General features: G+C 43.0%; 1 protein-coding gene across 2 annotated transcripts in view; it reads right to left on the bottom strand.

The window, feature by feature from the left end:
* Window positions 1-203: 203 nt before the first annotated feature.
* LIPI (lipase I) overlaps window positions 204-24,363 on the bottom strand; it is a 50,250-nt gene continuing 26,090 nt past the window's right edge. For both annotated transcript variants that reach the window (XM_030205121.1, XM_030205122.1), the window contains 5 exons: window positions 24,072-24,239; window positions 20,736-20,831; window positions 14,329-14,440; window positions 3,965-4,138; window positions 204-997 (listed from right to left, as the gene is read on the bottom strand). In XM_030205121.1, coding sequence (XP_030060981.1) covers window positions 910-997; window positions 3,965-4,138; window positions 14,329-14,440; window positions 20,736-20,831; window positions 24,072-24,239 — 638 coding nt within the window. In that variant the 3' untranslated portion in view covers window positions 204-909. The remainder of the gene's footprint in view (window positions 998-3,964; window positions 4,139-14,328; window positions 14,441-20,735; window positions 20,832-24,071; window positions 24,240-24,363) is intronic.

The following is a 24,363-nucleotide window of genomic DNA, read 5'->3' as shown; positions in this document are numbered from 1 at the left end:
GGGATCAAATACTTATTTCCCTCTGCAGAATGCAAATAAATTCATATACTTTCCACAATGTGATTTTCCGGATTTAATTTGTGATGTGCTATCTCTCACTGTTACCAATAACCTACCCTTCAATTATGGGCTGCTCATGTCTTTGTCAGTGGGCAAACTTACAAAATCAGCAAGGGATCAAATACTTATTTCCACCACTGTAGCTCCGTCAGATCCTGAAGTATTCAGTGGGGTAAAACCAGAACTGACTCAGCCTGTCCCTAATGATCTGAAGTCATCTGGCAAACTTAATGTCAGGCTCAAATCCTTGATCTGAGGCGCCGCAGTGGATCCAAAATTTTGTAGAGCACATCCTGAACTTCCAAAGTTTGTGGTTGTTGCTCTGATGTTAGTCACAGCTGAGGTATGCCTCACACACCATGTGTGATGGAAATGGTTCCATTTATTTCATATGTGTCTGCAGTAATTCAGATCTGTTCTTTTGTGGATTGTAGTGTTAGGTAGGAGGCATTCTGTGTGACATGTAGTGACTAACGTACCCATTCGTTAGCCACCCTGGCTCTTTGAGTCAGGTTTCACAGTAGAGAATGCACCAAGTGAGGAAGAACTGTGAAAAACAGACATTAAATAAGAAAAGTTCTTTCACAAGGAGACCCCAAAATGCTCTTTGGCACAGATTCTCTTCTGCGGTTATTGTCCATGCCACTTCCACATAGATGTTCTCAGAACATCTCCATAAACAAAGGAACACTGGAATCGTGTCTGATATTTCACAGTATGATGTCTCTTTTGTTAAGAATCCTTCCAAGAGGTTACAGATCTAATGCTAAACCTCCCAAATCTTGTTTCATCCCTGTTATCGGATCACTGTAACCTGTTCAACTCATTGTTGATTGAGGTCTTCCTTCATTACATCTGCATATTTTGGCAAGGGATGGGTTTGAAGACTGTTTCAATGTTCTCCAGCAGCACAAGATCATATCGGCACAGCTGAAGCCTGGGGAAAAAAGGGATGGAAAAAACATGACAGAATTAAAATCCCTCCTCTTGCATCAGAAATGTACTAGAGGGAAAAATAAAAGAGCATCTTCAAACAGAATGTACATGTGTACATAAGAACATAAGTTTCACTGAGCCCAGGATCTGCTGCCAGCAGTGATCAAACCAGGTCACATGTGCTTAGCATGATCTCAAAGACTAGACCCATTCCTTGTGTTTGAACTTTGTCTGGGTATGTGCGTTGGCTGAAAGGTATGTGGGTAATTATATCACAGGGCACTTAGTTTAAGGTGGCAAAAACAGGCTTATTTCAAAGCTATTTTATAAGGAAAAGTAGATGTCTACTTTTCTTTATAAAATACTGTGTAAATGGTTAAAAATGTACATTCATTTAAGGAGAGATTACTTACACCTGCCCTGTAGCTCATGTAAATGACCACACCTACATTTAGCAGGAACATATATAAATTATAGTATAACAGTATTCCGTAAGCCATGTGTGTACTTATTCATATTCTCCCGGATTCTACATATGGTGCCCAAATTTGGGTTCGCTGCCAAGATGTGCAAGCAAATTAATTGGTTAATACAGTGGCATACCTAGCTTGTTTTCCACCCGGGGTGGGTCACCAATGCACTCCCTCCCCCCCCCAAAGTTCATCATACCCCCCAAAGTGCATCACCCCACCATCTTTCCTCCTAGCAAGGGAGTGCGCAGACCAGGTGCACGGCTGTCGGCTCTGCCAGTCCCCTGACCTGGAACAGAAGTAATGTCAGAGGGGGGCAAGGGATCAGCAGAGCCAACAGCTGCATGCCTGCTTCACGCACCCCCTTGCTGCCTGCACCCTGCCCCCATCACCTCGCCCTTGGTACACTACTGGATTAACGAACTCTTAACCATCAATAATTGGGTGCCAACAACCAATTATTGATGTTAATTGGCACCTATTAAAATTTGCATTCAGATTTGGCTGCATGCTACTCTATAAGGCAGGCTGCCTAACTCCCATAGCATGTATCCCAAAAAGGAGCGTGACCATGGGAGGAGCTTGGGCATGTCAGGCCATTCCAAAACATTATGCATGGAGTTATAGAATACAGGGTAAGTGTGTCTAAGGTTTCAGCAGGTGTAAGTCTGGCATCCAAAGTTAGGCATGGGAATCAGCACTACTAGCTATTCGATAAAGGGTGCACACTTTTTATAGAATGGTGCTTAGCGTTGATTGTTTCAGTGCCCATTTTTGAGTGCCATTTATACAAGTCCACACTCTTCCCAGTCTCTGACTGTGAGCCCACCCATAGTGAAAGTACGCATCATGCAAATGACAAATGTACTTTGCATGGACCAGTATTTTATAAGAAGTCATTTAAATGACTACAACATAAACATTCACACACGTTGTTCATGCCTAACACTGGGCAACATATTATAGAATTACCCCAAACTGTGGACATTGCCACACAGAAATCATTGAAAATTTACCTTATACTTAACAATATCTCCCTAATTCTATCAAAGTTGCCAAAAATTGGGTGCACACCCAATTTACACATGCAATTTAATTGAATAGTGAGCTAATTAGTGCCATTAATTGGCTTTTTAACAAGCAATTATTGGTACTAATTAGATTTAATTGGCATTTATGCACGTGAATTTAGGCGTGGGATCTGCACCTAAATTTTATACACATCCTGAAAAAGGGGGCACGGAAATGGGAGACTCAGCAGCAGAAATGGGAGGGTAATGGGCGGATCATGGATATGGTTTTTGATTACATGCACAATTATAGAATAAGGGGACTCTGCCCCTAAATTGAGGCATGGGTATTTGCACCGCATTTTTGTTGGTGTAAATGGTCTGCCTAAATTTAAGCATGACCCTGGGACTTAAGAACTATTCTATAAACCATGCCTAACTTTAGGTGCAGCTTATAGAACAGTACTTAAGTGGGGGGGTTTAGGCGCTGATTTTTTAGGCTCCTGTGACAAAACAGTGGGATTCTAAGCCTGAAAACTGTATTATTTGATGAAGTTTGGTTCTCCTAATTGGCCAGCAGTTTAAGCTTATGGAAAGGCAATCTGCAGTACCATTGGCCAGATACTTTCAAAGTTGATGCCCTGGGGCTCTGATTGGCCGAGGAGTGGCCTAGTGGTTAGGGTGGTGGACTTTGGTCCTGAGGACTGAGTTCAATTCCCACTTCAGGCACAGGCAGCTCCTTGTGACTCTGGGCAAGTCACTTAACCCTCCATTGCCCCATGTAAGCCACATTAAGCCTGCCATGAATGGGAAAGCATGGGGTACAAATGTAACAAAAAAAAAAAATCTAGCCAGTAGGTACTAGATTTTTCTTTAATCTCAGTGTGGGGGTACAGAGGAGAAACAACTCTGTCCTGAGATCCTGTTCAGGGCTTGTGAACAGTTAAGTTCCTAAACTCCCCAGGTACTACCCAGGTAGAAACAAGTGTTAGATAGTTTAATGTTAATCCTTGTTTTGGTTATTTGTTATTGCTTGCTATACTTTTCTATCTGGTTTTTCAAAAGTTCACTGTTCAACTTTTTCATGATAATAAACCTATAGTTTATTAGTTCTACTGTTCTGGACTAAGAATCCTGGTTTGTGTTTTTGGGTCTGTGGATCCTTTCTAGAAACTGTGGGACCCCTAAGAGTGTAGTCCCAGTAACCTAGAAATCACCAGGGAATAATCTGAGAGTGGAAGATTAGCCTAGAGGCAAGCGGGACCCAGTCAGTGGGAGGAGGATGCTAGTATAGAGCACATGCCCAGGTGCAGGCAGGCCTGAACAGTGCTGGGGATAGACCCTCCAGGTGGCTGCAGGGTTAACCCCAGGCAGGCGCTAGGCATTTCGTGACAGCTAGTTTCTTAATAGGTCATTAGTTAGCTGTACAAGGTTACCTAAATCATCTCAACCCAACTGAGTCACAAACACACTAATTCATCCACTCACTTCTCTGGATCTGCTAGTGACCGCAACCTCATCCGAAGGACCCGGATCTTATACTTTGGGCCTATTATAGACCCTGTTGAAAACGTCAAAGAAATTCTTGAGACTTTTTCAAAATCTTGGTCAAACCTGGCAAGCAAGCTGACTTGACTGTACTGTTCAAATGTAGCAGTTTCACTAGAAGAAAAAAATAAAGGTTCCAAAAATAGTATATTACTCTCAGTCTTACAATTATGACTAAAACATTACACATTGCAAATGGAGGGAGTTTCTGTTTCACATAAATGCAAAAAAACTTAATTTCAGTGTTAAGAGAATAGATGCCTTTCAAACATGAATGATTCCATTTTATAGGTCTTCATGCTAACCAGTTGTAGAGCACTTCGGATATTTCCAAATATATGGTTGCACAGCTATCTGAGGTACACCTCACACACCATTTGCTATGGAAATGGTTGAGTTTATTTCAAATGTGTCTGCAATATTTCAGATAAGTTTATTATTTATATCCCACCTTTGCCCCAAGGCAGGGTACAATAAAAACACACATATTTAAAACAAGAATCTTAAAACAAACAATATACACATTAAAACAGGCAATTATTCACGCTGCTTTTGACACTGTCGATCACAGCATACTTCTCAATACCCTGTCCTCACTTGGATTCCAGGGCTCTGTCCTTTCCTGGTTCTCTTCCTACCTCTCCCTCCGCACCTTTAGTGTTCACTCTGGTGGATCCTCTTCTACTTCTATCCCTCTGCCTGTCGGCGTACCTCAGGGTTCTGTTCTTGGTCCCCTCCTCTTTTCTATCTACACTTCTTCCCTTGGTTCATTAATCTCATCCCATGGCTTTTCCTACCACCTCTATGCTGATGACTCCCAAATCTACCTTTCTACCCCTGATATCTCACCTTGCATCCAAACCAAAGTTTCAGCGTGCTTGTCTGACATTGCTGTCTGGATGTCTCAACGCCACCTGAAATTAAATATGACCAAAACCGAGCTTCTCATTTTCCCCCTCAAACCCACCTCCCCGCTCCCCCCGTTTTCTATTTCTGTTGATGGCTCTCTCATTCTCCCTGTCTCCTCAGCTCGAAACCTTGGGGTCATCTTTGACTCTTCTCTCTCCTTCTCTGCTCATATCCAGCAGACCGCCAAGACCTGTCGTTTCTTTCTTTACAACATCCGTAAAATCCGCCCCTTTCTTTCCGAGCACTCTACCAAAACCCTCATCCACCCCCTTGTCACCTCTCGTTTAGACTACTGCAATCTGCTTCTTGCTGGCCTCCCACTTAGTCACCTCTCCCCTCTCCAGTCAGTTCAAAACTCTGCTGCCCGTCTCATCTTCCGCCAGGGTCGCTTTACTCATACTACCCCTCTCCTCAAGACCCTTCACTGGCTCCCTATCCGTTTTCGCATCCTGTTCAAACTTCTTCTACTAACCTATAAATGTACTCACTCTGCTGCTCCCCAGTATCTCTCCACACTCATCCTTCCCTACACCCCTTCCCGTGCACTCCGCTCCATGGATAAATCCTTCTTATCTGTTCCCTTCTCCACTACTGCCAACTCCAGACTTCGCGCCTTCTGTCTCGCTGCACCCTACGCCTGGAATAAACTTCCTGATCCCCTACGTCTTGCCCCATCCTTGGCCACCTTTAAATCTAGACTGAAAACCCACCTCTTTAACATTGCTTTTGACTCGTAACCACTTGTAACCACTCACCTCCACCTACCCTCCTCTCTTCCTTCCCGTTCACATTAATTGATTTGATTTGCTTACTTTATTTATTTTTTGTCTATTAGATTGTAAGCTCTTTGAGCAGGGACTGTCTTTCTTCTATGTTTGTACAGCGCTGCGTATGCCTTGGAGCGCTATAGAAATGCTAAATAGTAGTAGTAGTAGTAGTAATTAGATGTAATTGGGTGTTACATGCATAAAGTTAGGCACAGAATGCATGCCTAAATTTTACATGTGGCTCGAAAAGGGGGACACGGAAAGGGGATGATCATGGGCATTTCGGGGCAGAACATGGGCATGCATAATTACAGAATAATGGTGGTCTGCACATAAATGTAGGCAGGGGCATTTGCACCACGTTTTCGTTGGTGCAAATGGTCACACCTACATTTACACACAGCCATAATGCTTAAACATTATTCTATAAACCCTGCCAATCTTTAGGCGTGGCTTATAGAATAATGCTTAAGCGGTGGGATTTGGTGCCAAATATTTAGGTGCCATTTACTGAATCTAGCCCATTTTTACCAGGGACAGGCATGCATTTGCAATGACAAGGGACATTTCAATAATATTTCCCATGTTGTTTCATGTCATTTTGAACCTGAAATGTCAGAGAAAGATCCAATTTCTTTCCTGAGTCATAAATAGTTTGCTCTGTTTCACAAGAGGGTGCTTATTTGTTCAAACAGAGCACCCACTTTGAGCAAAACCACTACCCCCCCCCCCCCCCACACACACACACACACACAAAAGAACAAAACTAAAAATCATGTAAACGACAGGAAATGAAACAAAATTGAAATCTTTGGACTGCACAGCCCTGTTTTGCAAACACTGGAGATTCACAGAAATTCAACGACAGTCTCAGGTTTCATCCCTCAGTAAAAACATTCAGTACGTGGTATATGAGAACATCAATGCTATTCTTGGTTTGGAGATTGCAAATACAAATTACACATAAGAGGAGTAGAAGTAAAGGACAATAAATAAAACAGAACTATATAAAGTGATACTTTTTTATTAGATGAAAAACATTTCTCAGATGTCTTTCAGGACCTACACTTCCTTAATCAGGTCAAAACCAAAAGATGCTTTGAGCAAGTCATAACAAACGATGACCCAGCTGTTATTGAACTGCGGCAGTCAGCATTTAAGCAAACGGGCAGTTGCTAAGGTCAAAATAAAACTGGATATTCCCAGATACTGGCCAGTGCTGAATATCCGATTTGAGTGCTAACCCAGAAGTATTTTATTTATTTATTTATTTAGATTTTGCTCACACCTTTTTCAGTAGTAGCTCAAGGTGAGTTACATTCAGGTACTCTGGATATTTCTCTGTCCCAGGAGGGCTCACAATCTAGGTTTGTACCTGAGGCACTCATGTGGTTATCAGTGCCTGCTAACCAGATAAGTACCTTGGGATGTTAGACCTGACATTACCTGAACATATCAGACCTGCCAAGTCTCCTGCTTTCAGCAAAGACTCCTGCTTTTGCGGGTCAACTCCCGCACTCCTGCTGGGGAACTGGGATCTCCCACTGAACAGCTTCCATTTCCAGTGACAGCAGGAAATGCCTTCATTAAACAGCAGCAGGAGATAATGTTTTATGAAGGCGTCTCCTGCTGTCACTGGAAACGGAGGCTACTTCTGGTGCCCAGTGTGTTCAGGCGGAGCTAGGAGCGGTTCTAGGTGGAGTTATGGGTGGGGCAGAGCTATGGTCAGGCCCTAAATCTCCCATTCGGTAGGCTGACCCCATCGCAACTCTGACATATAAGAGAAACACAGAGTATATTAAAATTGTGGTGTAGTTAAAGGGAAAGAGGAAAGAGGGAGGATAGTTGATGGATTTTTGCTTTCACCTGCTTATTTTGTTTTGATCTGAAGGCAGTATTAACTTTGGAAAGCTAGTCAAGAATTGTATTTAGTTCATGTGAGGGTGCTATAGGGCACTGCCACTTCCCCTTTAAAGACACTCCTTCACAGTATCAGAGCCACCTTAAAACTCACAGATCTGCCTATGGGGAGAAGTGGCATGGGAGTGGTGGAGCCAGGAGGGCATGTCTAGAAAGTATAAAAGCTACTAGGGGCACAGCCAGGTTAAGGAGGCCTAGAGGGAAGCAGCAAAGGCCCATATATTAGTAAACTGCAAGTAGGTAGATCAAGTTCAACTTGGAACCCTGATGAACTGCATGCTTGTCCCAGATAGAAGCTGGCTGGTGAATGTTGTTGACTAGAGATAGTAATACATGCTGTGGCATGGAGGAGCAAGACCATGGGAGGACTTTGCTTACATCTAAGGACTAGTTATGTTATTTTCTTCCCTTGCCTATGAAGCTAACAGGTCCCCCGTACATAGAGCTTTTAATAAAGTAGTATTTTCTGTTTACCTGAACCTGATGTGTGACTCAGTAGCATAGCTACGTGGGTCCACAGAGGCCTGGGCCCCCTCAAGTTTCCTCTAGGCCCCTAGTTTTGCTAGCAGGGGTCCCCAACCCCTGCCAGCTGAAGCCTTGTCCAGTGCCAGTCTCCTGCGCTGCTGCATTGCCTGCCCTGTTCTTTCTTCCCCCTCATGTCCTGCATACTCCTTTTAGTGAAATTGAGAGTTTGGAGAGTGGCCAATGTAAGGCCGATTTTTAAAAAAGGTGCCAGAGGTGATACAAGAAATTATAGACCGGTGAGTCTGACGTCGGTGCCAGGCAAAATGGTAGAGACTATTATACAGAACAAAATTACAGAGCATATTCAAAAGCATGAATTAATGAGACAAAGTCAACATGGATTTAGTGAAGGGAAATCTTGCCTCACCAATCTACTGCATTTCTTTGAAGGGGTGAACAAACATGTGAATAAAGGTGAGCCAGTTGATATTGTGTATCTGGATTTTCAGAAGGCATTTGACAAAGTACCTCATGAAAGACTCCAGAGGAAATTGGAGAGTCATGGGATAGGAGGTAGTGTCTTATTGTGTATTAAAAACTGGTTAAAAGAAAACAGAGAGTAGGGTTAAATGGTCAGTATTCTTAATGGAGAAGGGTAGTTAGCTGGGTTCCCCAGGGGTCTGTGCTGAGACCGCTACTTTTTAACATATTTATAAATGATCTAGATATGGGAGTAACTAGTGAGGTAATTAAATTTGCTGATGACACAAAGTTATTCAAAGTCGTCAAATCACGGGAGGATTGTGAAAAATTAAGAGAGGACCTTACGAGACTGGGAGACTGGGCGTCTAAATGGCAGATGATGTTTAATGTGAGCAAGTGCAAAGTGATGCATGTGGGAAAGAGGAACCCGAATTATAGCTACGTCATGCAAGGTTCCACGTTAGGAGTCACAGACCAAGAAAGGGATCTAGGTGTCATCATTGATGATACATTGAAACCTTCTACTCAGTGTGCTGCTGCGGCTAAGAAAGCAAATAGAATGTTAGGTATTATTAGGAAAGGAATGGAAAACAAAAAAGAGGATATTATAATGCCTTTGTATCGCTCCATGGTGCGACTGCACCTCGAATATTGTGTTCAATTCTGGTCACCGCATCTCAAAAAAGATATAGTGGAATTAGAAAAGGTACAGAGAAGGGCGATGAAAATGATAAAGGGGATGGAACGACTGCCCTATGAGGAAAGGCTAAAGCGGCTAGGGCTTTTCAGCTTGGAGAAAAGGTGGCTGAGGGGAGATATGATAGAGGTCTATAAGATAATGAGTGGAGTTGAACGGGTAGATGTGAAGCGTCTGTTTACACTTTCCAAAAATACTAGGACTAGGGGGCATGCAATGAAGCTACAATGTAGTAAATTTAAAACAAATCGGAGAAATGTTTTCTTCACTCAACATGTAATTAAACTCTGGAATTCGCTGCCAGAGAATGTGATAAAGGCGGTTAGCTTAGCGGAGTTTAAAAAAGGTTTGGACGGCTTCCTAAAGAAAAAGTCCATAGACCATTATTAAATGGACTTGGGGAAAATCCCCTATTTCTGGGATAAGCAGTATAGAATGTTTTGTACTTTTTTGGGATTGTGCCAGGTATTTGTGACCTGGATTGGCCACTGTTGGAAACAGGATGCTGGGCTTGATGGACCTTTGGTCTTTCTCAGTATGGCAATACTTATGTACTTATGAGAGTCTCACTAAAAGGAGCATACAGGACGTGAGGGGGAAGAGAGAGCAGGGCAGGCAACGAGGCGGAGCTGGAGACCAGCACTAGAGAAGGCTTCAGCTGGCGGGGGTTGGGGACCCCCGCCAGCCAAGGTATTTGCTGCAGCAGTGAGTGGGGAGCAGCGGGGGTGCAGCAAGGCAGTGAGAGGGCTGTGATGGGGTGGCACACCAAAATTGCCCCCTACCTCGGACTCCGGCCTTCTCCCACCGCAAGGTCTGCCCGCCCTTGTTCATGTTACCACAGTTCACTAAAACAGGTATCACCTTATATATTTGGGATTGGGAATTGGCTCATGCCTTTTCAGCGGTAGTTCACAGTAAGTTTATGAGAGTCTCACTAAAAGGAGCATACAGGACGTGAGGGGGAAGAGAGAGCAGGGCAGGCAACGAGGCGGAGCTGGAGACCAGCACTAGAGAAGGCTTCAGCTGGCGGGGGTTGGGGACCCCCGCCAGCCAAGGTATTTGCTGCAGCAGTGAGTGGGGAGCAGCGGGGGTGCAGCAAGGCAGTGAGAGGGCTGTGATGGGGTGGCACACCAAAATTGCCCCCTACCTCGGACTCCGGCCTTCTCCCACCGCAAGGTCTGCCCGCCCTTGTTCATGTTACCACAGTTCACTAAAACAGGTATCACCTTATATATTTGGGATTGGGAATTGGCTCATGCCTTTTCAGCGGTAGTTCACAGTAAGTTACATTCATATACCGTGGGCACTTTTCTTTTAGACCGCCCAAAGGGTCTCCCTGTGTATAATAAATATGGGCATAAAGTAATAATAAAACAAAATCAAAACATAACACTAAATTTTAAAAAATAAATAAATAAAAAGATCTACTGGAAAACAAAGATAAAATATAAATCCCATGCAGTCAAATGGATTAACACAGTAAACACATTTTTTTTTACATAAAAGTAAGAAAAGAAAACCAAATAATCAAGTTGGGAGGTAGAGACAGCACCTTGCCCTCTTTGGGGAAGATTCTAAATATGGTGCCTAAATAATCGGCAGTGATTTAAGTGTAATTTACAATTGGCGCCGATTATAGAATACACTTAGTTGATATTTCAGCGCCTAAATCTACCTGCATTCATTTACACCAATGAAAACATGGTATAAATGTCAGCATGTAGATTTAGGCACACTGGGCCATATTGTATAACTGGGTTCCTAAATTTCAGAACGCCCATGAAATGCCCATTTTTGCCTGCGTGCGTTAGAAGTTCGGCGCACATCGTTACAGAATACGCTTAGCAAGTTGTGTGCCTAAATTCAATTTAGTGCCAATTAGTGCCTATTATTGCTTGTTAAGTGCTGTTATCGGTGCTAATTAGTTTGTTAAACTTGTTAAATTGCACGCATTGTTATAGAATACACGCCGATTTTGGCACTATATATATAATCCAGGGGTTTGTCCACAACTGGCTATGATCATGCAATAAGATTCATTCAAGCAAACAGTACTTTAAAAAATTGCCAGTAACATGATCATATAACTACAGAAAAGAATGCTTGGGCGGTAGTTTTCTTTTGTCTTTTTTTATGTCATGTGAAATGCTCTTTGTCCATGGATGTTGCCCTTGTCTGCCTTTAGTTTACTCATGCTGGATACCTAAGCTGACATCGTAATAGCTTCCTGGTGAAAAGCAAATAGTGCTGCCTTTCCAAACAATCTCATTATTCATTTCAATATTGTCACGCCTTTTTTTTCTTATTATGTCATCATGTGCCACACGGGTTCATAAACTGGTGGAACTACCAGTATGTGGAAATCCAGCTAAGGCACACAACCCTGAAGCACTTCAGAAGCAGGGATGTGAATAATAGAAAATGTGGTTTTCTTATGTTTTGTTTGTCTTTTTCTGTCATTCCATTTGTTATGTTTTGTTTTGTGAGGGTCACTATTCAAAATGATTTAACCGACCAGACAGAATTCCTGGCTTTTTTGGGATCGTGCCAGGTATTTGTGACCTGGATTGGCCACTGTTGGAAACAGGATGCTGGGCTTGAAGGACCTTTGGTCTTTCTCAGTATGGCAATACTTATGTACTTATGAGAGTTTCACTAAAAAGAGCATACAGGACGTGAGGGGGAAGAGAGAGCAGGGCAGGCAACATGGCGGCGCCAGAGACCAGCACTAGAGAAGGCTTGGGGACCCCCGCCAGCCAAGGTATTTGCTGCAGCAGTGAGTGGGGAGTGGCAGGGCGGCAGGGGTGCAGCAAGACAGGAGAGAGCAGATTTCCTGGAGGCTCTCGGTCACCAGGGAGGAGGAGAAACGAAGGGAGAGAGAGATTCCATGAAGTATGTGGAGGAAGGAAGGAGCCTGCCACTAGAGCTGCCCAAGGGAGAGGAGCCAGCTACCATGGAGTGGGAGAATTCAAAGGTTGCCCTGCCCAGCACATGAAGGCAGTGGAGGAGGCCACACTGGCCATGGTGCTGAGAGGTGGGAGAAACTGTCAACCCTGCTCCTGACAGGGTTCCCTCTGTGCTGTGTAAAAAAAACAGGTGATTTGGGGTATTGATTTGATGTGCAAAGACTGTCAATGAAGAGTTTTTCTGAACTATGGTGCCCTATGGAAGTGTGCCGGACTCCTTCTGAAGGAGGGGTGAGGGAGGGAAACTAAGGTCTAGTAGAGGGCCTGAACTCATGAGGAGCTGAATATTTGCAGAGGGATTTGGGGCCTGGACTGTACCCTTTTCTTTTGAAGATTTTCTTATGAGGACTGTACCTTTTTCTTTTGAGGCTTATCTTATGAGGACTGTACCTTTTGTTTTGAAGAATATATTATGATTTTTGGCATGAAATTACCTTGATAATAAAATACTTTGGCACGAGTCCCAGTATCAGCAGTATTCGGTCCTGGAACCCTGGGAGCCCGCTGGCTTGCCGGCTCCACCCAAGAGGAGGAAGCAGACCCCCATTACAACGCACTAATGATTAGTGCGTGCTAAAAACACTAGTGCACCCTTGTAAAAGACCCCCTTAATTGGCTATGGTGTAGCCAGCTTTGGAAACACAGAAATGTAATGCCAGAGCCCATATGTGGCATTGAATTTCCAGGCATAATACCAGTAGCAGTCAGCAAAACGCTGACTGCCACCAGCTGAATAACAACCCCTTAATATTTATTTATTTCTATCTGCTTCATTTTAAGAAATATCAAATAGAAAAACAATTTTTAAAAAACACAAAAGGAAAAACAAAAGGATGAAAGGCCTTTCACACACACACACGCATACCATCCCCATCAAATCACTTCTTAGGCCTTCCCTGATGGCTCCCTCCCTCTCCTCAGACCCACTTTTCTTATCCCTGGGTCACTGTAGTGGAAATAGGGTAGGAATGATCCCCACTCATTCCTGTCCCTCTGGGTCCGATTTTCAAAATGGTACCCGAGTAGCCCCAAGGCCAGTGCCATTTTGTTATATTGTTGAATGCTATAATACAGCCATATGAGAAAATAATGCTGACGACCTCAGGATGAGGTGGTACCACTTTGAAAATGAAATCCAATAGGACAGGAGTGACGGAGAATATTTCCTGCCCTATTTCAACTATAATTATAACACAGATGGGGGTAAGTACAGTTTGGAGTGTCAAGAGTCATGTGGGAAATGTGGTATGCTTTTTTTTCATTTCCAAAACAAAAAGGAAACAGAAAAATCTGAAATTCAGAGAGTTATATTATCATTTTGTTCTCCAACCAAATGAAACAAGATTTTTCATTGGCTTTTTCATTTCATTAGAAAATGGGTGTGCATCCTTATTCAGAATTGCCCAGCAAAGACAGTGGAAGAGCATGTGCACAAGAGTGGCTGTAAGTTTGTGTGTGAGAATTTGTGTGCTACTGGGCCAGTTATAGGTACCTGTTGAAAAAAGGCACACAGATACTTATATTGCCTTTTCAAAACTAGAATAAAATAGGTGCTTCTTTTTGACCTATGTAGGCACCTTGTCTTAGCATATGCTAAGAAGGCAGAAATGAACTGAAAATAGATACAAATAAAAAATAAATCAAATGTTTTTCTCCCATGCACACCCCTAGCATGCAGGTAATATTCTCTATCATCTTAGAGCAATAATGTTTGGTATTGGTTGGCATACAAGACTTCAGGTATGGTCAAACTCATATGTCTAATGTACCTCTCATAGAACAAATCATCCCAAATACTGTCCAAAGTACACAAGAATTGGTACCTAATTATTACTGGCTAGCATTGTCTTCAGGTAATTGAACCTGTGGACCAGAGGTTTATCCAGATGTTACAGGCAGATGCAGTTTCTCACTTAGGCTTTAATTACTTAAACTGATACAAACTGCTTCAGGTTTCCCCTGGTAATCAATAAGAGAAATTGCACTCCATATGTACACCCCATGCAAGTCATCAGTGATGTATCGGGTAAAATCCAGCTTTCTCATAAATTGCACTCCATAAACTGAAACCAGGTGATGAATCACAAAAGCACTTACTGGTTTATTTTTGACTCTGTTGTGTTTCCGTCTTTAGTCATTAATTTAATTGTAATGTAACCCCTCCTAGTGCTTTTGTTCCAGGTAATAATATCCAGAAAATAATGAGCGACTGTAAAACAAGACAAGAAGCAGCAGGTATTATTTCATTTCAACATGCATGTGTGTGTATGTGAGTGGGTGTGTTTATTTCTTGGGAAAAATTATTTGATGGAAATTCAATTTTTCTTTATCTGTAAAGTTTTATATACATATGCATACACAGTTTTTCAAAGACTAACAATTCATTTTCTAGTTTTCTGGTGACCAATCAAAAGCAGGCATTAAAAAGCAAAATTAATATAAGGAACCTTATATAAAGATAAAAATTATTTATATTATGGCTGACCATCCACACCAGCAATCCAGTTGGCCTAATAACCATTTCAGTGGATGCTGTACTGAGTTTGGATAAGCCCAGCTAACCAACCAACATCTGCTGCCTTGTTGGAACCTCAGTGACCACCGTCCTCAGCCATAGGAGCCAACTTTTCAAAATGATTGGGGGGTGCTGAAATTTTTTTCTTTTTACAGGTGGTCCAGGCCCCCCTCCCTCCCTCTCTCCCTTCCTTTGAGTTCCAGACCCCCCTCCCTCCCTCGCTCCTTTCCCTCCCCTCCCTCCAAGTTCCAGGGTCCCCTCCCTCCCAGTTCCAGGGTCCCCCCTCCCAGTTCCAGGGTCCCCTCCCTCCGAGTTCCAGGGTCCTCTCCCTCCCTCCCTCCCAGTTCCAGGGTCTCCTCCCCCTCCCAGTTCCAGGGTCCCCTCCCCCACCCTCCCTCCCTCCGAGTTCCAGGGTCGTCGTCCCTCCCTCCGAGTTCCAGGGTCGTTGTCGTCCCTCCCTTCCTCCCTCCCTCCCTTTGAGTTCCAGGCCCCTCCCTCTGAATTTTAAAAGTCATCTTGACTTACCTCGTCGGGGTTACGGCGGCCAGCAGCAGCGGTAAAAAGCGTGCAGGCTTGGCCCTTAGTTCAGTTTTCCCTTCTCTCTCTCTCAGCTCTGGTCCCGCCCTCATTTCCTGTTTCCGCAAGGGCGGGACCAGAGCTGAGAGAGAGAGACAAGGGAAAACTGAACTAAGGGCCGAGCCTGCACGCCTTTTACCGCTGCTGCTGCCGGCCACCGTAACCCCGACGATGTAAGTCAAGATGACTTTTAAAATTCGGAGCGAGGGGGCCTGGAACTCAAAGGGAGGGAGGGAGGAAGGGAGGGACGATGACCCTGGAACTCAAAGGGAGGGACGATGACCCTGGAACTCGGAGGGAGGAAACGAACTTCCGGTGGGTGAAATATTGGGGGTGCTTGAGCACCCACAGCACCCGTGGAGTCAGCGCCTATGTCCTCAGCCTCTCTTTCACACACACCCGCTCATAGATCCCCTTGCTTATACACCTACTTTGTGCCTGAGTTGGGTAGCAAGTAAATGTGTAGATGCCAGCATTCAAGTCATTATATATGTATTTGAACACTTATATGTCTAAATAATAATCTGGCTATGTGCTATTCTGTAAGTACATATGTATCTTTGATAGCACGTACTTTCTAGGTGGATGTTCACAAGGGCACAGTCCAAGTGGAGCATGGGAGAGATGCACACTTACAGTTCCGCGCATATCTCCCAAATCTAGGTGAAACATTTGCACCAGCTCTTTGGCCGACATAGTGGCGAACCAAACACATATGTCTGTATATATATGTCGCCCATGTTGTTTTACATTCTCACGAGTTCATTAGACCAAACACTTTTGGGCTCATTTTTGAAAGAGAAAACATCCAAAAAGTGGCATAAAGCAACATTTGGACATTTTTCTCACAAAAACGTCCAAATCAGTATTTTTGAAACATATTTTTCAGACGTTTTTCGATGCTGTTCATCTGCAGTGCATCCAAATCTCAAGGGGGTGTGTTGGGGACATGCTAAGGGCGGGATTTGGGCACATCTAAGGCTTAGATGTTTTTCAGCCATAATGGAACAAAACAACATTTCAAGTAGTGGCTTATACTCCAGTGACCCAGCCTCCACTCGAGTCTCCTCTTTACACTGTGCCCTCAAACTCTCCACCTCTTGTACTGGTTCTAATTGAAACTCCAATCTGAAACTCATGGGGTTCCCACACTCTAAGAGCTGCACCATAATGTCCGTCAACTGCTTCACAGTGGCTTCCTCATAGGTCTGCAGCAGCTCACTTAGGACACCTGCATTCGTGGCCACTCTCTTTCATGTGTGTGCTCTTCTGATGTCTGTTGCCCATTCAGCGCACTCTTGGTTTGCAACTGAACCACTTTGGTGACCATGACTAGCACCCTCCTGGCATTCACTTCTTGTTTCCAGCACACTTTGAGCATGAGCCCTTGTATTGTCTGACTCTTCTGTCAATTTCTCCTTAAGGCTTCCACTTGAAGAGACATCTCCCTGGTTTGATCCAGGACATGCACACTTTGCATCAGCTGCCTCTTGGTCAATCTCCTTTTGACTTCCTTGAGTTGGTTCTCCAACTGAACCCTTGTCTGAGCAGCTTCCTTGATCTGGGTATCCATATACCCCAACTTCCTCAAGGTCTCCCTCCTAAAAACTTTCATCTGAGCCAGCTGGGTTTGTCTCTGGGCCAGCTGCCCTTGCAGTGTCTGCACTATTTCATTTAACACTGACACCTTTTCTTGGTGTTCCTGCAGACTGACACAATCAGTGGTGACGTGGTACTGTAACCCTGTCAACTCCTGGGACAACAGTGCATTCTCTTCCTGCAGCCAGATACACACATCTTGGGCTTCTAATTTTTTTGTACAGTACTCCTCTTTCCCGAGGCACATCTCCTGTACTTGACCATGGAGGTCAGTGATCCCACCTTCCAGTACTCGGACCTTCCCTTGCTCCTCTGCTGGAGATTTGACAGCTATACCTGCAACTGAGAGTACTGTTCCACTGGCACTGTAGCTGCCAACTCTTGCTGCAGCTGCACTACTTCAGCTTCTGCAGCCTCTGCTTTGGCTTGAAAGCCCTCAGTCCAGATTGTCAACAGGCGAACTTGGTCCTTCAACTCCTGGATCACTTGTTGCTACTGTATCAGCTCTCCATCCTTGGCTTCCAGTAGCTTGACTTTCTTTGCTACCTCCTCGGTCAGCGTCTTCCGCATTTCTGTAAATTGCTCAGCTGTCCATATAGTTCCTGCAACCTACAGGTTACTTCCTATTTTACTCTTACACAACTGGCTTTCTCCTCCGCCAGCAACTCTCTTTTGAGCTGGGCTTCCTTGCAGCGTAGTTCTTCCACCTGAAGTTTCAGCAGCCAGGACCGCTCATGGGACTGGCTAACTTCAGTCAAGGCATTCTCCCGTTGCTCCTCTGCAACCTGGGTGAGCTTCAGCAAACAGCCCCTCTGCTTGATTCTGCAGTGTCTCAGTGGAGGAGTTCATAAAGGTTATCTGCACTTGCAGTTGAGTAACATCTTCTGTCTTTTGCTTCAGACAGTTCCTCATCTTTGTGACCTTCTGCCCTCTATCACAATTTAGAAACAGGACTTTCTGGGTCTTAGCCTTCAATTGGGCTCTCAACCATTCATTCTGGCTCTGTGACCACTCTCTCTCCTTCTCCAACTGCTCCTCTCTGTAGCTTAAGGAGATTTCCAAAGCCTGGAGTTCCTCCAACCTTGTTTGTATTCCTGTCTCTGCAGGGTCTCTTCCTAAGGACACTTAATGCCTTATCTGCTCAACTTGCTGTTCAATGGTTTTCTGTCATTCTTTCTGTGTCATCTCTACAGCAGTGCGGACACTGTAATTCCTCCCCATACCTTTCTGTTTGCTTTGAGGGCTCCCATCAGCTCCTCTTTCTCTTTTGCCAGGTCCTGCAGCCTGATCTGATCTTCATTCCACTTTTCTCTTTGACTTTGCAACTGGTCCTTAAACTCTACCAGTTGCTGTTGGAGGCTCTTCTTTTCCTCCCTTAGTTGACCAGCATACACAGCGGCTTGCTGCAATTCTTCATCCAGTATTTTAATATAGCAATCAGCCTCCTCCAACTTGCTAACTAGATCCCGAGGTGGGTCCAGAACTTCTACTGGGTGATCCTCAAGGAGTTCTGTCTCTTCCCCTGGTTGAGACACCATGGCAGACAACCAATGCAGGTCTTCAGTCATCCCTAGGCTACAGTGGTTGACTTCCTTCTATCTCTTGGGCTGCACATGTGGCAGGCATTTAACCTTTACCTGTTGTTCATGACAAGCACCCTTTTCCTTCTGGGGTTTCTGGGCTTGGATTGTAACTCACTCCCTCACTCAGGCATCACTCTCCTTTGCTGCCCAGCTACTTGTCTGGCTTCTGGCTCCCTGCCTTTGTCAGGGCACGTAACCTCCTGAAGCCCTTTGACTTCTGGCAGGCCACTTAACTTGCTCCCTACCAGTCATCCCTTGTGATTATTCCATGGCCCTCTTCTTGGCCTTTTTCTGTTTCTCAGCCATGCCCCACTCCCAAGGCAGGTAATCGTCTGAATTTACATAGCATTGCTGCAGAGCTAGTTAGGTTTCTTGCCATTCCTGTTCACAAATGCCCATCCTGGAGTCTTACTTCTTTAACCCTCAAGGTACACTCACTGGTCCCCCACCAGTATATGCTTGAGTAATGACTTGGAACAGCTACTCCACTCCAGGATTTCCAACTGCTCCAGTTGCAGCAGCTTCTATCTTCAGCCCACAGCTTTGAGTTTTAATCCCTCTAGTCTGCTGTGTATTCAGGATCTGGCCTTGATTCAGGACACCTCCAGCTCTGATTCTAACTTCCACTCCAAATCAAGTTCCTGAACTACCCCCAGCTGAAGGTTCTTTGTCAGCAGTTCTGTTTTTAATACTTTTCTCTCTGCATAGCTTTTAACTTTATACTTCTTTGCTCTGCAGTTTCCTAGAGCCAGCTTCTCAATAGCAGCTCCAGTTCCAACTCCATTCCTGGCGTCTGGACAAGCTTTGCCCGGCTGCTCTAGTGTCAGCACAACTGCACTTTCAACTTTTGCATCAGGTTCAGACTGCAGCTCAATCAAGCTTCCAGCTTTCACAGAGCTCCCAAGTTACCCATTCCAGGAGGGAGACTTTTTGGCCAGTGCTGCTTTTCTGCCAACTTCATCCTGGTGCATTATGGGACCTGCAGCACTGATTTCAATGGCTAGAATCATGGACTACAAATATTGCACTGCTTTGGGATGTAAGTTTAAAACCAGGACCGGCCAAAAAGTCTCCCACCTGGAATGGGTAACTTGGCAGCTCCATCTTGCCACAACACACTTTCTGTCACTCTATGCTTCCAGTAGGGAACAGCTTTCAAGGTACTTGCTTCCCCACTTTTAAAACCTTTTTTTTTCTTCTCTTCTTCTACCTTGCCAACTCTCCTGGCTAGGTGTGGCTTGTACAACAGCCCCAAACACACTCTGCTGCACTTCTCTGGCCCCTCCTGGCCAGTCTTCCTGTGCATTCCAAGCCAGAGTTTACTTGCTGCACTACAGCACTGCACAATTTTCAAAAAACTCCCACAAAGTAAAACCTGCTTATCTAGCACGTAATAACTCTTTTATTTCCCTGTCTCTCTAAGGTGGAATTCTTCCCCTAAACTGTACTGAGGCCCCCAGCCCTGAGATAAGTGGGCTGTCTCTTCTGCAGAGACACAAAAAATCCCCAAACTGCACCATATGTGATACCCTGCGCGAGGATTGAGGGCTGAGTATCTCACAGAATATCTGTGAATAATTGAAACACTGCAGCCAGCATTTCAAATAAACACTGACCCTAGACTTTAAATATTAACCCTCTAATTCTATAAACTTGTGTGCACAATTTTATATTTAGAATGCAATGTTGCACGCATAGGTTATAAAATAGTGCCAGTTACGTGCATAACTTAATTTAATAATTAGCAGCTAACTGGCATTAACAAACAATTATTGGCTATAATTGGTAATAATTGGAATTAATTAACAATTACACTCATAACTGCCCTTAGTCAGGACTATAGAAATTGAGCATGCAAAATCCATAGTGCACAACTGTATGGAGGCTTAGACCTGGGTAGGGCATGGGCATGTAACGGGCGTGCCCAGCACTTATGTGCATATTCTATAGAACATTAGCAGTAGCACACCTAACTGAGCATTTACACCAGCCATTGAGTTGGCGTAAGTGCTCACACCTAAAGTTAGATATGTAACTGTGGATTTACACTAGTATTCTATAATGATGTGCAGCATCTTGGCACCTAACTTTAGTCAACCTGTACAGTATTAAAGATCAGAGCTCATTCTATATAAATCTGTGCCTGAATTTGCTGTCCATCGAGCAATGGACTATCCGTACTATATTTAAATTAAGGTTTAATCAATGTGAAGTAAAATTGTTTCACTCACTGCAATATGGCTCTTTAGTTCCTGTATCAAAATAGGCTTTGGTCACTGCCGGATTCTTTAGTACTAAATGGTCTTTCCAATTATCAGCATAATAACCTGCAAAAAAGAAAGATGAAATATCAAACTAACTCAAAAAGATAGTCACATATTTATTTGGATTTTTTTCTCACACCTTTTCAGTAGCAACTCAAGGGGTACACTGGGTACACTTTTTTTTTCTAAATGAGGTTTGCAATTTATTTGCAATTCAATTATCAACAGAGTTTCTCTGATTGAAGATCTACATTGCAGTATTGACCCAGGTCACTAAATGGCCCTAGTGGTGTAATTTACATGCCAAAATTATTAACACAATGTCTGATGAATTAAGGAGTAATTCTATAAGGGGGCACATTCTTTAAGCTGTAAACTATGTTCTCAATTATAGGTTTTGTCATCATTACGTATGGATGTGGCAACATATATATGTAAATGATCCCTTACCGAATACCAACTACGTTAAAAGTACATGCCATGACATAGTGGTGCATAATTTGCTGGTGGACTTGCACAGAGTTGGACTGTGGGTGCTTACAATAATGGATAATGTCTGGGAAGGGTAAGCAGATGGCTTCCCATTTGGAAGGTAAGAAGAGGAAATGAGGTGATCTGACTTGAATAGAGTCCTTAGAAGGGAGGGTTGTCCTTTTTCTTCCTTTCTACCAAGTACTCGGTAGGGTGCACACGACTCCTGAGAGGCTAAGTCCCCAGTACTAGTTTAGATGATGCAGTTCTGTAACTGGACACCACAATTTAGGAATCCACTTTATGCAGGCTATAATTCTGGTCATTTGAATCGTCTTTCCGAGGCTAACCAGGAGTTTTCAGTGGCAGTTAACTGCACAGTGGATAGCCAGCTTACTATGGAACAGCAGGTAAGCAAAATAATTTTAAAAACTCTTTTCTCTTATTAAGAAAATTAGAATATTTTTTGAGTTGATTATCTTTCATTTAATAGTTCAATCACTTACTTCTATTGTCACAAATAGATTACTGTAATGTGGTATTTGCTGGCTGTTCAAAATCTCTCACAAAAAAATTACAGACAGTTCAGAACATAGCCGCTAGAGTTATATATTCAGCCCACAAGATTCAATAGAATTTACCCTTTATTCATTAAACTTCATTAGCTTCCAATTGAGACTTGGGTACAATTTAAACTTTGTACACTGATCTTTAAAATTTGTATGGTGCTGCTCCACCTTACATGCCAGACATGATCCATCTATCAGTTGGTTGATGGCCTCATTTTTCCCTGTGATCAGTTGTTAGAAATGTAAAATATCATAAGCAGATGAATAATCTGTATTATATCAAGCTTTGCCAATTTCTATTAGAATGAGGAAAAACTATTTGCAATTTAGAACAGTATTCTCTGCACGTAAATCATGTCTACACAGTCTTATTTCTCTTTTAATTATTTAATCTTTTAGACTTCAGATTTCACCGGTGTGTTTATTACATATCGTAAACTACACCTCACCGCTGTGTTTAAATATAAACTGCGGGAATCCTCATTAGTCTTAAATGTTCTTAATTTTTTATTTCTTTTTTTATTTATATGTTTGATAACCCTTAAACATAGCACTTATCTTGTTTTCCGGTTTTTTTCTACTGGTTACTAAGACGCTCTACAGTGCGCTTCTGTTTCGTCAATCCTTCATCTGGAGCGATCACTTTAGTGTGCCAGTTCTTATGTTAGTTAGGTCTTCAAGCTGCTTAGTTTTTCGGTCTTTTTTACATATGTAAAAAAGACCGAAAAACTAAGCAGCTTGAAGACCTAACTAACATAAGAACTGGCACACTAAAGTGATCGCTCCAGATGAAGGATTGACGAAACAGAAGCGCACTGTAGAGCGTCTTAGTAACCAGTAGAAAAAAACCGGAAAACAAGATAAGTGCTATGTTTAAGGGTTATCAAACATATAAATAAAAAAAGAAATAAAAAATTAAGAACATTTAAGACTAATGAGGATTCCCGCAGTTTATATTTAAACACAGCGGTGAGGTGTAGTTTACGATATGTAATAAACACACCGGTGAAATCTGAAGTCTAAAAGATTAAATAATTAAAAGAGAAATAAGACTGTGTAGACACGATTTACGTGCAGAGAATACTTTTATTATTATCAATTATAGTGAGCACGAAAGTATCAGTATTATTAATTTAGAACAGTATAAAAAACAAACCTTTTTCAGAAATATGTTTTAAAGTGAAATTTTAATTGATTTAGTTCCATTCTTGAACACTGTGAGACTACTAGCAATTTAGGAAGGCATCATAAATAATTCCAGCTGCATCAATTTCCATTTGGTGATTATACATTTTATGTATCTTGTTGTTCTCTAGGAATGGCCTAGACATTTTTTTTAATGTGATCTGCATTGAACCACGTAGGCAATTGCAGAATATAAGCATCGTAATAATGTAATGTAACAATGTAATAGTGCCACTGAAATGCCCAGTTAGTGCTCAAGCTGAAACCAGCTATTTTGGGGGGGTTCCTAAGGCAGAGTTGGCACTTAGCGATTTTCAGCACTTAACTGCCTAAGATATCCACATAAACCCATAACTTTATTCAGTTCTTCATATCCTGTTAAGTGCCGAATATTGCACTTAACCAGCTATGTTTTTGCCGGCTCCATATACCGGGAAATTCAGTGCTGGAGCCCGGACATGGCCTGGCACTGAATTTCTGGGTCTAACATCGTTGCCACCAGCTGAATATTGTGCTCTTTATTTTTACATACACAGCCAAAACCTGACCTGGTCTGATCTTATTTTGTGTGAGTCAGACTAGAGAGAGAGAGAGAAATACTCTTCCATGTAAAGTGTCCACTGAATGTAGAGCCTTGGACTTTGTCTCTCCCCCCTTACCCCACCCCTCAGAACCCAGAAAGTCAGGAAAGTGGTCTTCCCCTTCATACACAGAGACAGCAGCCCAAAGCTATCCCATCTCACAGAAGGTGCCCAAACGACTAGCTACATATTTATGATATTTTTTTTAGACTGAGCATCACCTGGGACAGCTTGTTGAATATGCGATTAATAAATCTAAGTAAAGGTATTTGATGATAACAAGAACTGTGCTCTTATTTCCAGAAGCAGAAGTCATATGTAGGACATAAGCCTACAAAGATTACAAAGAATAGGACCACATGTTTCCCTCAAATACAGTGTGTAGTTAAACTCAAGAAGCTCTAGAGGTAACCTCTACTGTGGCATCAAATGGTAAACCACTTCACTGAACGTCGGGTATTCACACGTGAATTGACTCAATATGGTTCAAGCTTTACCCAGTACGGGGCATGTTAGTGGTAGGAAGTCTTCACAGCTGAAACATTTTCCATTCCGATAATCTCTGTATGAATCACAAGGATACGTGGTGACATTACAAGTGTCCTTTAGAGAAGACACATACAGAAAGACTGACCGTTGATGATCGCATTTAAAATATTGAGAACCTGGAAAAGGACAGAATGAAGAAAACATTGATTTCATTAGTTAATCCACAAGTGAAGAACTGTAGCACAGCAGGCATCCTGCATGAGCAAATGATTAGAATAAACTACTAATGATCTTTCTAAT

The sequence above is a fragment of the Microcaecilia unicolor genome, chromosome 5 (assembly GCF_901765095.1).
Source record: "Microcaecilia unicolor chromosome 5, aMicUni1.1, whole genome shotgun sequence".
Taxonomy (NCBI): domain Eukaryota; kingdom Metazoa; phylum Chordata; class Amphibia; order Gymnophiona; family Siphonopidae; genus Microcaecilia; species Microcaecilia unicolor.
This window is presented reverse-complemented; position numbering and strand designations above follow the sequence as displayed.